This window comes from Phyllopteryx taeniolatus, chromosome 7, assembly GCF_024500385.1.
Source record: "Phyllopteryx taeniolatus isolate TA_2022b chromosome 7, UOR_Ptae_1.2, whole genome shotgun sequence".
NCBI classification, from domain to species: Eukaryota; Metazoa; Chordata; class Actinopteri; order Syngnathiformes; family Syngnathidae; genus Phyllopteryx; species Phyllopteryx taeniolatus.
Genome location: NC_084508.1, coordinates 23,504,961 through 23,520,179, shown reverse-complemented (window position 1 = coordinate 23,520,179; position 15,219 = coordinate 23,504,961). Strand labels below are relative to the sequence as shown.

General features: G+C 41.3%; 2 protein-coding genes across 5 annotated transcripts in view; one reads left to right on the top strand and one right to left on the bottom strand.

The window, feature by feature from the left end:
- Nucleotides 1–2,934: 2,934 nt before the first annotated feature.
- The window catches only part of zgc:153738 (uncharacterized protein LOC558115 homolog), a 24,443-nt gene continuing 12,158 nt past the window's right edge, over nucleotides 2,935–15,219 (bottom strand). For 2 of the 4 annotated variants that reach the window (XM_061780250.1, XM_061780249.1), the window contains exons 4-22: nucleotides 10,081–10,147; nucleotides 8,661–8,988; nucleotides 8,461–8,580; nucleotides 7,655–7,834; nucleotides 7,517–7,588; nucleotides 7,176–7,381; nucleotides 7,017–7,101; nucleotides 6,852–6,950; nucleotides 6,663–6,738; nucleotides 6,453–6,559; nucleotides 6,262–6,339; nucleotides 6,103–6,164; nucleotides 5,058–5,140; nucleotides 4,512–4,619; nucleotides 4,244–4,443; nucleotides 3,819–3,905; nucleotides 3,541–3,718; nucleotides 3,219–3,457; nucleotides 2,935–3,130 (exon numbers count right to left, since the gene is read on the bottom strand). In XM_061780250.1, coding sequence (XP_061636234.1) covers nucleotides 3,014–3,130; nucleotides 3,219–3,457; nucleotides 3,541–3,718; nucleotides 3,819–3,905; nucleotides 4,244–4,443; nucleotides 4,512–4,619; nucleotides 5,058–5,140; nucleotides 6,103–6,164; nucleotides 6,262–6,339; nucleotides 6,453–6,559; nucleotides 6,663–6,738; nucleotides 6,852–6,950; nucleotides 7,017–7,101; nucleotides 7,176–7,381; nucleotides 7,517–7,588; nucleotides 7,655–7,834; nucleotides 8,461–8,580; nucleotides 8,661–8,988; nucleotides 10,081–10,091 — 2,436 coding nt within the window. In that variant the 5' untranslated portion in view covers nucleotides 10,092–10,147 and the 3' untranslated portion in view covers nucleotides 2,935–3,013. Of the gene's footprint in view, nucleotides 3,131–3,218; nucleotides 3,458–3,540; nucleotides 3,719–3,818; nucleotides 3,906–4,243; nucleotides 4,444–4,511; nucleotides 4,620–5,057; nucleotides 5,141–6,102; nucleotides 6,165–6,261; nucleotides 6,340–6,452; nucleotides 6,560–6,662; nucleotides 6,739–6,851; nucleotides 6,951–7,016; nucleotides 7,102–7,175; nucleotides 7,382–7,516; nucleotides 7,589–7,654; nucleotides 7,835–8,460; nucleotides 8,581–8,660; nucleotides 8,989–10,080; nucleotides 10,148–10,912; nucleotides 12,036–15,219 lie in introns of those variants that run through there. The other 2 variants (XM_061780251.1, XM_061780252.1) reach the window with 2 other exon arrangements.
- alkal1 (ALK and LTK ligand 1) overlaps nucleotides 12,006–15,219 on the top strand; it is a 26,378-nt gene continuing 23,164 nt past the window's right edge. Inside the window, exons 1-2 of the mRNA XM_061780253.1 lie at nucleotides 12,006–12,261; nucleotides 12,460–12,714. Coding sequence (XP_061636237.1) covers nucleotides 12,462–12,714 — 253 coding nt within the window. The 5' untranslated portion in view covers nucleotides 12,006–12,261; nucleotides 12,460–12,461. The remainder of the gene's footprint in view (nucleotides 12,262–12,459; nucleotides 12,715–15,219) is intronic.

The window sequence follows — 15,219 nt, the reverse complement described above, 5'->3', positions numbered from 1 at the left end:
GGATGATGAAAATGAAACGAAGGTGGCAATTTAAGCAGGATCAGAAGCCCACGGAACCTTCAAGATTTGAAGACTGCTTGTGTGGAGGAATGGGCCAAAATCACACCAGCGAAATGCATGCGACTCGTTTCTCCATACAGGAGGCACCTTGAAGCTGTCATTGCAAACAAAGACTTTTGTACAAAGTATGAAATAAATACCAGTTGGCGTGTTCAATACTTTTTCCCTGTGTCATTTCACATTATTCCACATAACGTAATTTCTGAGCTTATTCGTTCCACTTTCTTTGTTTGTATGAATTACTTTGGTTTTTCCCAACATCTGGTGAAATTTCCATGTCAATAGCACCTTTGGAAATATATTTAGAGATGCTGACGTGTTAAATACTTTCAGCCGCTGTAGTAGGCAGAGAAGCTCTGACATCATGCATGCCTATCCTATTTCTGGGGATTGTTACGTATATGCTCTTATGTATTTTTCCTCAATTAATTTCCACCCATTGTTTTTCTATCACTTATCATCTTCAGGGGAGAGCATTCGGTGACCTGGAGCCTCTCCCAGCTGCAGCAACACCCTGGACTGGTTGGCAGTCCATAACACGGCACATATAGACAAACAATCATTTACACTCATTATTTATTTTTATTTTTAATCTATGTGGGAGTACCTCATGAAGGACACCCACACAAGCACAGGGGAGCATGCTGATGTTATTGTCACAGGAACAATGAATATCAGTTAGGCATCTCACAATTTGCAGCATTGAGGTAGAAAAAAACCCCAAAACATATATATATATATATAGAGAGAGAGAGAGAGAGAGAGAGAGAGAGAGAGAGAGAGAGAGAGAGAGAGAGAGAGAGAGAGAGAGAGAGAGAGAGAGAGAGAGCGGGTGGGGTAGGGGGATTGGCTGGTGGGGGTGGCATTGGGTCCCTGCGGCACCCACAGGTTGGCCAGTTGTCGGGGCGCCTCGGTGGGGCCGGCGGACCGCCCTGGGTTCCTCGGTGTGGGACGTGTCCCCTCCGCCGGGCTGCACTCGGGTGGACCCCTGGGCCCGATCCCGCCCCTCGATTGATTGGGTGGGGTCCTCAGCCGGCGCGGTGCGGCCACAGCAATTACAGGACACTTCTGTCAGTCTTTGTGCATGTAAAACGGTATCAATTCACTTGCATGTATCCGCAGACACACACCCCTAGGACTCTTCACTGGGTGTGGGGTCACTCACTTACTGCGACAAATAAATCATGAAAATGCAAATCGCGTGTGTATCCCCTCACTTATACTCTCGTCCTGTCGACTTTTATAATTCACATAGTTAATGCCGCCACACTTCAGTTGTACAGTTGGGTTCAGCAGCATGTTCCACTGTACAAGTGTCAACGTTCAGTTTAGTTCAGGTCCAAAATGATTTGCAAATCATTGCAATCTACTGTTTGATTTGTGATGAGGGAATCTGTCATTGTCCTTTGTCCGTTGTTTGACACTTCATAATACGCGTCACCCCTCAGGGATCCTCCTCCACCGTCACAGTTGAAAGGTCATGACAAGATTATGCAATAATGAGCTCGCATTTCATTGGGTCATCATTCACACGCACACACACACACAAAAACACTTACACAGGGTATTGTCATTTGGTATTTTGTCCAAAGGATAGATATGATTACCCCTGTATGGTGTCCAAGCTAAAGATAATAGTACCTCAACAGACATCCTATTAAAAAGTGAGATTTACACCAAACTTAAATATGTGTTTCCTAATTTAGACTGGCAGACAGAACAGAAACAGGCAAACAGGCAGCCCGGCATTGTGTTTGCTCCACTTGACAGACAGCTCCATGTGGTACTGAGCACTCCTTAATCCAGTGAAACTTTATCGACACGGTATTCTCTGCAGTCCTGCTGTGGTATTAAAAAAAACCCAAAGAAAAAACAACAACAACAACTTGTCATCACCAAGAGTGGAATAGTAGCCTACAAGCCAGTCTCGCTTTCCAAAGTTCCACCAGCCCAGGTATACAAAGGTTGGTTTTGTTATGTGATAAATAGTAGGTTTGGTTCAGTCCAACACGTAAGAGAACAAGCCGATGGTTTGGCTCGCATTCAACCATCCTTAGAGACATAACAGTGGCTTTAACAAGAACTAAAAGCAGATGATATTCAAGTGAAAAAACATGTACCATTAGAATTGTTAGCCCTGAGAAGCTGGTCTAAAAGTCATTTCCTGTAGGTGGATGTAATAACATACTTTGCTGTGTGCCATACCCAGGCAGCTGCATCGTGCAGCAAAATAACATTTGATGTCCTTGACTTAAACCAGGTCAACAATCCTGCATGTCTAATTACAACACAGCTTTGAAGCTGACAACTAGTTAAAAGCCTAACCACTCATTTAACCTCTCTAGTCATTACATTTCCATCTTAACCGTCCATCCATTTTGCATATTACTTGTACACTCTGGACTGGCTGCCAATCAATCACAGAGCACATACAGACAACCGTTTTACATTCATCCTACGGAGGATTTAGTCTTAAACCTACATGTTTTGTTCTATTGTGCTGCCCACACTCACATTTATTAGTGGTAAGAGCAAGTATCATTGCTATTTATGACGCTAACTTTTGGGAAGGTATGAAAGATTGTCATGCCCAACCATCTTCCATGAGTGCCACCAAAACGCTTTCAGACTGCAGCTGCAAGCGTTTTTCTGCCCTCTAGTGGCTAAAATGAGATGCACACGTCATGATTATGATTACTTTATGCTTGTATTGTGAACCTTCAATATACACTTTGTGGAATATACATAGGGCCAAAATGACTTTCTCAATGTGCAGTGTCTCAAAAAAAAAGAAAAAAAAAACATCCCCAAAATAATAACAATGTTTATTTCTTCCTAAATGAAGAAATAAACATTGTTATTATTTTGGGGATGTTTTTTTTTTTTTTTTTTTCTTTAATGTAAAATGATACCTAGATTACATATAAAATTAGCATTTTCTTGACAATGCACACTATTTCTTTCCTTTCTTTGGTGCACCTTTTCCTTTAGCTTGAGCCTGCTGTGCCTCTTCCCTTTCTGCAGCAGCCTTACTCCGCTTCTTCCCCAAGGGAGTCTTTGCATACCATTTCTAGACACACAAATACAAACACAATTTAATCGGATAAAGAAATGTATTAAATGTATTACTTTCCCATGAAATCAAACATCCAATGTACTTTTAAGGCCTCTTCTTCGTCCTGAAACACAGGGCTGAACTTGGCTAATGGGGCCACAAACTCAACAGCAGTCAAAGGCCTCTTTTCTTGCAGCAGGATTCGTCGCTTGGTAATAACTTGCTGAATTGCCTGGATCATGTGACCTGCGGTGTAGCCATCTGAAATCTTTGACAGGGAGCTGAGGTCCAAGGCTGCAGTTATCTCCCCTCCATGTTTTTGGATCAGTTGCTTCCACAAAACTGAAATCATTTCCGATTCATACAAACACTGGAGATTACAATAGATATGCTTGCGCTATCTTAGTGTTAGTGTGTTTTCATACCATATCTGGATCCATAGTCGGGTCTTGGGATGAGGATGACTTTTGTGTACATCTTACACAGCGACTTGACATCCGCACTAATGGGATCTTTACTTGTTCCTATTATGAGAACACGATCCTCCTCTTTGATCAGCTTGAGTGATTTTGGCAAATCTTTCTTCAAGCGTTTAGGTTCTAACTGGACATGTAGAACATAATTTTGTTAGCAATGGCAGATAGAGTAAATGAATTATATGCTGTATTTAGGAGCTCTTTTTTTTCAAATTCATCAGCCATACTGCTCTTTCTTCCTTGGGAACTTTCTTGTAGAACATTTTCTCTGCGCCATCGACCCATATCACTGAAGGCTGCATCAGTCTTGCGACCTGTGTGAAAAGTGATCATCTAAGGACTCACTGTTTGCCGAGACATAAAACAGACCTTTTGAAATAGCGATTGCCTGCAGACATTATCCACTATATAGTGCTCTTCGAGCTGCGTATTTGCACACATTCAGGACGAGTTTAGATACGGGAAAACTCTCCTTAAGTACAGTTTTGTTACTTCCCACCGCTGATAAGCAAGCAGGTATTAGTAGGCAGGCTGGCAATTGCGTACTGTGTGTTGATACAGTAGGCAGACATAGGATAGGTATAGGTAGGTGTGTGTGGTAGAAAAAAAAAACATCTCAAACGTAAGCAATGTTTCCCATGTGCTATGTTACCTTAAAGACCAAATGGAGCATCATAGTGAGGCCACTCTTGCCTGGATACTTTCCAGCAATATTGAGAGGAGACAGGTCAAACAGGGTGGCACCAGTCTCCTGGCAGATTGTATGGACCAACATCTTTTTACCAACCCCCGCCGGCCCCGCTAGTAGAATGGCCTTGGTAAGGGGGGCCTTCTCATGGACCGCATGAGAGCCTGTAAAGCGCAAACAACTCATGATCACTTGAAACTATTAGTGTCTATTGTACGTGTGAGTCACATACCTAAAGGTAGAATTCCATAAAGAGATATGATTTGCCGCACATCTGCCATTGATGGCATGGGTTCAATGTCATTCTGTCTCAGCGTGGTTCCGAGATAGTTGAAGTCACCTTTGAAAGAAAACAACAACTTGGCGTTATCAACTTTCATACCAGAAGAGGGCAGCACATTGTTGCTATACACTAAAAATATGCACTCATGGTCACAACATTAGGTGCTCGTGGACAACCTAATCTGAATTGGTCAAAACATTAGCATTTATTAATGCTCAGTTTTGATCATAGCTCTATTAATGCAATAGTTCCTACGTTTTAAACGTTGTCATGTTTTACCCTTCTTGTGTAGGGAAATAAATTGACCAGATTATTACAGGTTCAGCAAACTGTCTGTACACTCTCGTTAGATTGGGAAGGTGTACTTTATGTCAGGTCAGTGAGCGTACAATGTAGTGCTGAGCGTCACATTAATTCTTGAAAAAAATAATGAGAATGAGATAAATAATTGTCAATTTTGGCTGAAAAAAATAAAAAATAAATACTTTGACTTACCCAGGTAGTCGTGCAACCGCACAGTGTTTGCCTGCTTCAACAAACCCTCCTCCACCATCTCCTGACACAGAGACTCAAGAGTCCTACAAGGCAGGAATGAGTTACATGCAGTGCATATAAAAGTCTACACACCCCTGTTCAAATGCCAGGTTTTAATGATATAAATAAACCAAGATAAATCCCTTTAAAAAAAAAAAAAAAAAAGAATCCAATGTTAACCTATAACCTGTACAGCCCAATAGAATGTAGAAGTAAAAATAAACGACTCATCATGAGGTTGCACACGTGCACACCCTCTTATAACTAGGATTTGGCTTTGTTCAAAATGAACCAATCCCATTCAAACTCAGGTTAAACGGGAGTCAGCACATAACTGCCACCATTCAATGTCCCCTACATTAACCACAGCTAAATGTCAGATGTTCTAGTAGGCTTTTCCTGTTTTTTGTTGTTATTGTTGCTTTTCAGCAGAAGCCTGAAGGTTTTGTGCAAACATGACTGCTACTGCGGTTCAGAAGAAGTACCACTATTAAAGCCTCAGTTCCAGCTGATGAAAAACAGCCGCAAAGTACTGCCACCGCCATTCGTCACTGTAGGGATGGTGTGAGGAGCCGTCTTGTGTTTGCACCAAACATACCTTTTGGAATTACGGTGAAAAAGTTCAACCTGGATTTCTTCGAAGCGTAACACTTTTTCCCATTTGTGGTGTTGTTGGGGTTTAATGAAACCAAGGTTGCACTGTCAACTTTTATAAAGTATGCAGCCACATTATCTCAGTTCTTTGTTATTTATATTGCCTGTCAGAGGGTTTTTATTATTTTATATAATTCAATTGGGTTGTCCAGGTTTTAAGCTCAAATTAATGGAGGGGAAAATTATGAAAATGATTTATCTTGTTCTAATTGTTTGATATCACAAATCACTGGCATTTGAACAGGGATGTGTAGACTTTTTATATCCACTTTGTGTATTCTTATTCCTCTGTTAATGTTATCGACCGCTTGACTTGAGTTCTACGCCTCATACATGACACTGTTGGTCTCACCTATCAGCTGTCAAATCTTTCTCCCCCTTTTTCTTCTTCTTATCACCCTTGCCTGCTTTTTTCTGCAAACATAGTGACACAATTGGCCTGAATCCAAGCAGAGCGACCAAGTATTACATGAGGCGACGCATGGATTTTGTCTTTACTAGCCATAGACACCTTCGCATAAACTTTGGCTGGGGTTTTTTCCACAGCAAGTCTCCAGTCCGCCAGTTCCTGTCTCATTTGCTCATCCACCTAAGGAAAGCACAACAGTGTTGCCAATGGCATCCATCTCCAATGATTGTGAATGTGAGCAAATGTAATCATTGCTTTTGTTGAGATCTTGTTTCGCATTCCTAAATATTCACCTTCACTCGAATCTCTGACTCAATGTCCACCCTCTTCTCCTCCTTGATCAGCTCCACCTCGTGCCGCTGGTTGAAATTTCGAGACTCAGTGCGGGTTTCCCAGAAATCTTGTGGGGACATTCACATTTTTTTTGTTCATTGCGAATAAGTGATTCTCTCGTCTTTTCCATACAAAGTGTAATGACTTGAAAGCAGCTGAAGTTGAGTTACCAACAAAGGTTTTGTTGTACATTTCCAAGTCTGCCAAAAAAGCCGAAGGTAGCATCACTAAGCCCTCCTCTTCTTCCTGTGGTTGAGCAACCAATTATTGTGCATTCTGATGGATTTATTTTGTGGACAGTTAATAATTGCATTGTCTGATTTGTTTGGGAAGTAAACATGAATGAATACAGCCATTACCGCATCCTTCCCCTTGGACTTTTTAGCATCTTTTTTCTCCTCTGGCTTTCCTTTTTTATTTTTGCCATCGTCTTCGTTTTCAGCCATTTCTTCCAGTAACTACAAAAAAGACAGCACACGTGATGCCTGCAAGCAAATCCTCTTTTGACTGAAAGTGTGTTTTACCTGCAGATAATCCTTTTCAGCAAAAAGGATGGCCGAGCCTCCCTCATCGTCGTCTGGAAAGTCTGGGAAAACCCCTGTTAGATTGCTGAAAGACGAAGGAGAACAAGTTCCTAAACTATTTTAACACAAATCATGACAAGACCTTTGTGTCCAACTGACCGGCATTCAATAAACCACTGCCTGATTTGTTCTTTCATGTTGTTGCCTAAGTCGTGACCCTCCACCTCTAGGAGGTGGTTTGCGATTGCCGTCACGGACTTTTGGTAGTCGTCCTCATGTTCCTTCTGCTTGTTACGTGTGGCTCTTTCATTTGCGTGGGCAGTGACTATGGCCTCGCACGGCGCCTGGTATTTTGGATGCGGGGCCTGACAGAAATGTTTGCAAAATAAAACAACATACAGTACTGTCAAGCAGTTTGGGTGACTGCACAGAACGAGAAAAGCAGAACTTTCTGCCAACAGAGCTCATTCAGTCTGCATCATAGATGGCATTTTGCTTACCATTCCCAGGAAAATCATATCTTCAATTCGAGCAGCCTTTGCCTTCTTCCTCTCGACATAGCCCCTCCAAACCTGCAAATGAAAATCAGCAGTCTTTTCAGCACCAAGTTTGAGGGGGATCTCTTGACGACAAAGCACCTTCTGAATGCGGACTGCAGCTCGGTCCATGTCAGCGGGCTTCGGGGCCTCGGTCACGGGTATCTTGCTCAACCTTCTGCTGGCTTCATTCAAGGCTGCCCTCAGACGGCCTTGGCGCGCTCTCTCTGCCACTTGAATGATTCTGATGGCCTCGTCTTGACTCATGTTCTTTGTCACACGCTAACGGACCAGTTGAAAGAGACACACACAATACAGACTTAAGCTCATTGGAAACATCATTCGGGACTGGTACAATCTACAGAGTCCAATACAATGGCTGTATAAAAAAAACGAAATAAATAAATCAACAAAAATTACAGAACCTGTTTCTGTGAAACTAGAAATGAGACTTGTATTTTCTTTTTGCCGATTGTGGAGCCGTTCCTTCCCCTATCCTTGAATTGAATCTCCATAGATTGTGCGAGTATGCCTAATGTTGACGTTGGTGAGTGTTTGTAAGTAAGTTAGTAAATGTGATTTCACTTTTCACAGGGGACTCTAACTGTCATACATATATAAAATAAAAAACAGACTCTTTTACAGTTAAAAAAGAACACAAATAAAAACTCTACTGAAAATAAAAAATTAAAAACAAGTGAAACATTCTAGTCTTACTGGAATGTCAACTGGGCTCTGACTCGAAGTGACTTCAAATGTTGTGCTGAATCCCAAAATGAAGAGGGAGCCAGTGGAAAGATGACACAATGGGAGTGACGTGGCTGAACCTACGGGATCTCGACAAAACCCTAGTGGCGGCATTCTAAACTGTCTGGAGATGTTCCAATGGAGTTTTGAAAGATACTCACTTTTTCCGTTACTGTAGTCTCCATCGTTTGAAGGATATTTGTGAGCATTGACGTTCGCTCTCGGATGCCTTTGCTGCGTTCACTCAAAAAATACTGAGGGATCGGAACCTCGAGGTCGGCCTGGAGAGAGAAGTTCATTACTGGCGGAAGACAAATCGACTGGATCTTCAGTAAATCGAGCTCTCGGGAATACAACTTACAGGTGTGAGCTTCAGGTCATGTAGGACATCATCCATGTAATGGTACTCAGAGAACTCTTTTTCCACCATTTCATTCTTCAGCTCTAAGACTCGGCCCATCACACCCTCAAGGGTGTTCAGAATAAGCCGTCTCTTCTGCGGGTGCACCACCTGGTCGTAGACCTTCTCTAGCTGTCTGAGGATCTGCAGATAGCGCACGTACAGCATGGCCAGTCTCTGGAAGAACACCGCTCGGTCCTTTTCTGGCTTAACAGGTTGGGCGGGAAGCTCCTCGACTAGCAGACGACTCAACTCTACCTGGGCCTCGGCCCACAGTTCGTTGTATGTCCTGGGATGCAAATTCAGTCATAAGGAAAAAACGCCCAACGCCAAGACAATGGGTTTAATGTCGGAAATATTGTGTTTTGATACGAGCAAAATGACACCATTCTGACACTGTAATGTACGGCCTTCATTTTTTAATTAGTAGGATCCAGATTCAGGTAATGTAATGTAACTGAGCATCTTTTTTGCAAGTTTACATATTTCTATGATTCCAGGTCATACTGTTGGCATCTGGCCCAAACGAAAGACATGATAGAAATCATAAGAAAAATAGAAAAAAACTACAAAAAACAGTTGTGTTACAGATAATGATTAATGCGTATTTAGTCTTCTTTGGACTTGGTCAAACAAAAAGAGTATCAAAGAGCCATCAATCAGAACTAAATATTGACTTATTTTTGTAGGTTACACGCATTTTTCTCGTTACGTAAAAGGTACTAAACTGATCCAAAATTAAGACAATTTGTTTTGTTTAACTCACAAAATTGCTTGCAGCTAGCTGACAAATATATGAAGCAAATTGCCAAAATGCTCCACCATGCAACACACTTCAATTCAGTGTTGAATTTCTTCTTCCTTATTAAATCCAACTTTTGCCAGCCCATTGGCTTAGAGCAGTGATTTCCAATTTGTGGCCCCAACAGTACGCCGGCTCTCTCTCAGGTGTACCTGAAAGAATTATTGCCTCAGTACAGTTCAGTTGTATTTAACTTTTATCTTAAATGTATGTGTATTCAATCTTTAAAAAAAAAACGGTTTGTTTTGCAGCATTTATCTGCGTGCAGTTTTTATATAGCTTGTGCAATACAATTTAATTTAATCATGATTTAAGTACAGTTTTGTTATTTTCTTATACTTAAGCACATAATGTTACAGAGGCTCATAATAATATACTTGGGAATTAAATGTCTCTCATTTTTGAATGAACACATAGGCCTCCTGCACTACTACTACTACTAATACTGATGTTCGTAATGGTGATCCAATTGGTACTTGGAGCGCTAAGCAATTTTTTTAGAGGGCACTTGGTGTAAAAAGTTTGACAATCACTGGTTTACTGTATTGGCGTAAATGAGGAATATGCTCGCAACTTTACCTTTGCGACATTTCTTTTCCGTGGCAGAGGTGGGCTAACTCTTAGTCAAGACTCCTGTGGGTGGGAGCTGTAAGAAAAAGTAATTAAAAACTGGGATCTAAGGAAGAAAACAACATTTAATTGTTCCCCAGAGTGAAGATTCAATTTTCACTTTTTTTTTTTTTTTGAAAGATATATGAATAATACATAACAACAGATATGATGATATATTATGATTCTACATTAACACAGGCCACATTTAAATATAAGCAGAAGGCAGGGGTGTCAAATTCAATTTTGGTGCGGGCCACATTGCAGTTATGGTTTTCCTCAGAGGGCCGTTATGACTGAAACCACGTAAATGTATAGCCGCCTCACCATATTATTACATATACGCAACAAACTGATGGATTATTAGTTTTGAAATTAGAGACAAAGAAACGAGTTTGTTCTACATGAAAATGCTTGCAATATCTTCAAAATGAAAATGTTCAATTTTGGTTCAGATTTGAGCAAGAAACGTGAAGTACACGCATATAATTAGCTTTAGCGGGCCACATGAAATGATGTGGTGGTCCGGATCGGGCCTTGGGCCTTGAGTTTGACACCAATGCAGCAGAGTAATGGAGCAGAGCCCTTTAAATCCGAGCCCTTTAAATCCCAAAACAAGTATTTACAGTCGAGCCATTACAACCAGAGAGACGACCACGGCAAGCAGATTAGGATACACAGAATTGATATTTTCATATGTGTAACTCTCACATCCAATGTTTGCACCTCCCATCACCTCCCTAGTTAGAGATCTCCATGAATTAAATGCCGCCCAATGATCAATCTTGGAACGATTACTTACGCCATGTTTTTTTGTTTGTTGTTCTTTTTTTCTTTTTTTTTTTTTACCCCGTACGTCATCAGGGATGTTGAATTGCATTTAATTTCTCTTCATCTTCAACGCGAGTAGGCTGAACGCCCGCGTTGTTTGCTTCGTTAAAGTTAAGAACATACAAAGGAAATTCATTTAAGTGAAAGGAAAGTAGGATTCGAAGTCATTGTTAACCGCCGTTCCTACACGCAACCATGAGTTCTGACGTTACGCTAACGTTGGAAAGTCAAAACGCCTACCGCGAGATTACGTTGCCATGGACACGGCAAACAACATCAGCTCTTCTTTGGAAGGATTTGCAATTTTCTTAAAGGTGTCACACTGCCACCTACTGAACCGGAATGTAACGTAGGACAGGAGTTCCTCCAACAAAAAAAAGCAATCAAACGTTGGCGTTTATAATAGCATTTCATGACAATGCAGCAGGATAACTTAGTAAATACAATTGAATGAATGCTGGACGAAAAACAATAACTCGCTAAATATCGATATCATATCACTATTCCAAACTCGAGATAATAATAGAAAAAGAAAATAAATAGATGAGAGTGATAATGGGCAATTACGAGTCATTAGGGAGAATTATGTCACTTGCTAAAGTGTTTGATTCGAGAAAAATGTTTTAATATTATGTACTTTCCCACCGTTGATGTACAGTAGTAAAAGTTTTTTTTTCTTTTTAACGCGAATTGCAACTGCCAACAGGATAATTTCGAAATCTGTAGTTTTCCTCCGAATCCCCAGAACACACTTGAAAGCAATAAAAAGTATAAGTTATCATTTTCAGTGTTCTTCAATCAATACCTCTCATTCAGGTGAAAAATATTAATTTCGTTCCTTCTCATCTTTGCGTGGAGCTATTGTCAAGCTGGCAAGCAACAGGTAAAAAAAAAACAAAAAAAACCCCAACAACAACAACAACGTCTTTATAAAGGCTACTTGGTCCCGGTTGCTTATTTTCTTGAGTTCAAATACAAGAGGAATGATGTAAGTTGTAAGATGTTCACGCACGGGGACGCCCTTTTTTTTTTCTTTTTTCTTTTTTTTTTTAATGAGTTGTTGAAGTTGTGATTTGCGCAAAGGAGGGGCGCAGCGTGCCAAAGTGAGCGAACGCCGCCGGAGGAAACTGCACCAAAGATGTCAACCTTGCTTTGCCACCCACACCAAATCGATTGTATTACCCCCAACAAGCCGGCTGCACCACTTATAAGTAGAGACGGGAGAATATCGCTCCAAAGACCGCGTTGAACAAGGAGAGCTCGCTGCGACCAGGACTTCAAACCATTTGACGAAGTCAACTGCGTCCACTCTCAAAACTAGTAAGTGTGCTGTCACATTTCTTTCATTTATTTTCCACTTCAGTGCACTTTTTTTTTTTTTTTTTTGGGGCACATTTATAGAAAGTCAACATTTTCGGGATTCAATGACATGATTGAAAGTGGTTAGACGTGTTTGCTTCTGAGATTCCATGGACTAGTAACTTGTTTTTGTTGTTGTTGCCTTGTTTGCACCCCAAGTCATGCAGGTGGAGAGGAAATGGCACATAGTCCTGACTGTCCTCCTTCTGCTCGTCACCTCCAGCCAGTGTGCGGTCAAGCAGGAGAAGACCCTGATGGATTTAATCTTGCAGGTGATCAGAGAGAGCCAGCAACGGGACAAACACATTTCCGGACGCAGCAGTCGGGGACTCCTTGGCTCCCTTCAAGATCTGAAGATGCCCTCCCGTGAAAAGCCTTGGTACGTTCCCAGGCTGGATAACAGTAAACTCATCGGTAAGCTGATAAGATTTATTTTTAGTTTGTGATGATCAAAGCATAATCCGTCATTTTAGCGTGGGAGACAGCTGTCATTGTCAGCGTCTGTCCAATTTACAGCCGGAGTTAGTTTGGCTGAATTGAAAGCTCGTGTGGAATATGGACGACATCTCTTGTGCATATACAGAAGAGTACATTTGCCTTGAGTGAGCCAAATTATCGTAACGATCGACTTAAAGTGATTTGAGAATGGATTTGATGCACTTGAAGGCAAACGTGTTTTTCTTTGCGATATTCTCAAATTTCCACCGATTGTCAGTGGAAAATTTCACCCTCATTCCAGCTGGGCTTTAGTGATGGATGGAGAGAGTGAAGATGGGAAGCGTAACACCATCAAGGAGGAGTGTCACATTGCCAAAGGCGAATGACTCATTCACCGTGATTCAGTGAGGAATCCGAAAGCATGAATGATGACCGTCGCTGCATTCATGCTGGAGCTTCTTGAGCGATGACAAAAAAATAATTCTGCTGATGATAATTACAAGAAGACTAGTGTTTGCATGAAAAAGTGAAAGTTGGGGTGAAGTCTCCCTTAAATTACTTTCAAAGGCAATGCTTTTTTTTTTTTTTTTAGCATGGATTTTTTGATGGTTTTGAAACACACCTGTACATTTTTCATCCTTTAATTTTCCATAGCACTTGTTCTGATTTAGGGTTGCGGGTGAGCCGGAGCTTATCCCATCTGACTTTGGGTGAGAGCGGATGTACACCCTGGACTGGTCGCCAGCCAATCGCAGGGTACACATAGACAAGCAACCATTCTCCTTCGAGCCTGTGGCGAATTCAGTCTTTGAGGAATCTTGTAGGACATGTGGGAGAAAGCTGATGCACCCAAAGAAAACCCACGCAAGCTGAGCCCAGATTCAGACCCGAACCTCAGAACTGTGAGGCAGATGCGGAAACCACTCTCCACACCATGCTGCCCACCTGTAAAACTGTTACCTTAGCTCTAGGGTACCTTTAAAGGATACCTTAAAGGAGACACATGGACTCCTTTTTTTCCATGCAAAGGTTTTTGTCCAGATGAGGTCATATGTTATTGAGGGTGGACCTCACATAGGGCCTGTTTCAGGCGGCTAAGATCAAGGCCTTCCACACCAAACTCGCCCGAGCAAGTGTTTTTGGATCTCGCCTTGTCTTGCTGGAACAGAAAATGGCCTTCTTCAAACTGTTACCACAAAGCTACAAGTGGAGAATTGTCCAAAATGTTTGGGCAGAAGAAGTATTTCTGTATTCGGCCTTCTTAGCTTTAGTGGCTGACTAGGAAAAACTATTAAAAAGTCGCCCGGGGGTTCGTCCAATTAATTAAAAAGACAAATAAAGGCCTGGTATTTTAAGCAGGTGTGTACATAAATGCGTCAGTCACGAAACCTGAGGTCTGTAAAGATGCTCAGGAGTCTAAATCTAATCCCCGATTGACTAGTTAATCAATTACTACTTTGACTGCATTGGTCTAAATTAATTGATTCATTGTAATTGTAAATGTCTTTAATCGGATGAATAATCTTATCTCCTGTTTCCATGACAGTTTCATATTGCTTGATAATTCTGCCTGGAATACTTCTTTGTTAGATCTCAAACTAGTTGAGTCAACAGCGCCTCTACAGGTTGCAGCCTAGCAGTGCACTCAATTTTGCCTTGATTGCTTTAAGATGCGATTCATCAACGATCAGTTCCACACAATCAGTTCCACACAATCAACATAATTCTTTTAATAATCGATCAAGGGGGGTGTCAAACTCATTTTTGTCACGGGCCACATCGTAGTTCTGACTTCCCTCTGATGCCTGTTATGACTGTGAACCCATAAAAAATAATTACCATCTCATATATACACAACAAATTGATGGATAACTAGTTTTGAAATCACAAGCCTCTAAAAACATGTCTAAAACATTTCAACTATTATTAAACTTCTTTTAAAAGGGGGATTGGGAACATAAAAAATGCTTGTTATATTTCAATGTTATTACAAGTGACGACAATTTGCAATTTTGATATTTTCGCAAGAAACATGAAGTTGACACACATGATTTGCTTTTGCGGGCCACATCAAATGATGTGGCGGGCCGGATGTGGCCCCCGGTCCACCAGTTTGACACCTGTGCCTTTGGGTCATTTATTTTGTCGGTGGGGTATTTTTAATATAGGGTACAGGTAAATTGTGTTATTCATGTCCTTACTTACATATATGGACATCTGGCCAGTTCGGCTTTGCCCTGATATTATGAAACAAACTAGAACTGCAGACGAATATAGCCTGAGTGACTATGATAAACCTCATTGGCAAAGTATGTGCAGTTGGGGTTTATTAACTGGAAATAATATACTTTGTCTACCGTGGAGATTCTATCCCAACATGCCAGTGAGTCTGCTCGTGTTGGAGAGGTGTTGCTCAGGCACACAGCTCAGTCTCTCATCAGCCTGCGCAAATGGAAAAGCACCTTTCTCAGACCAGTGGGT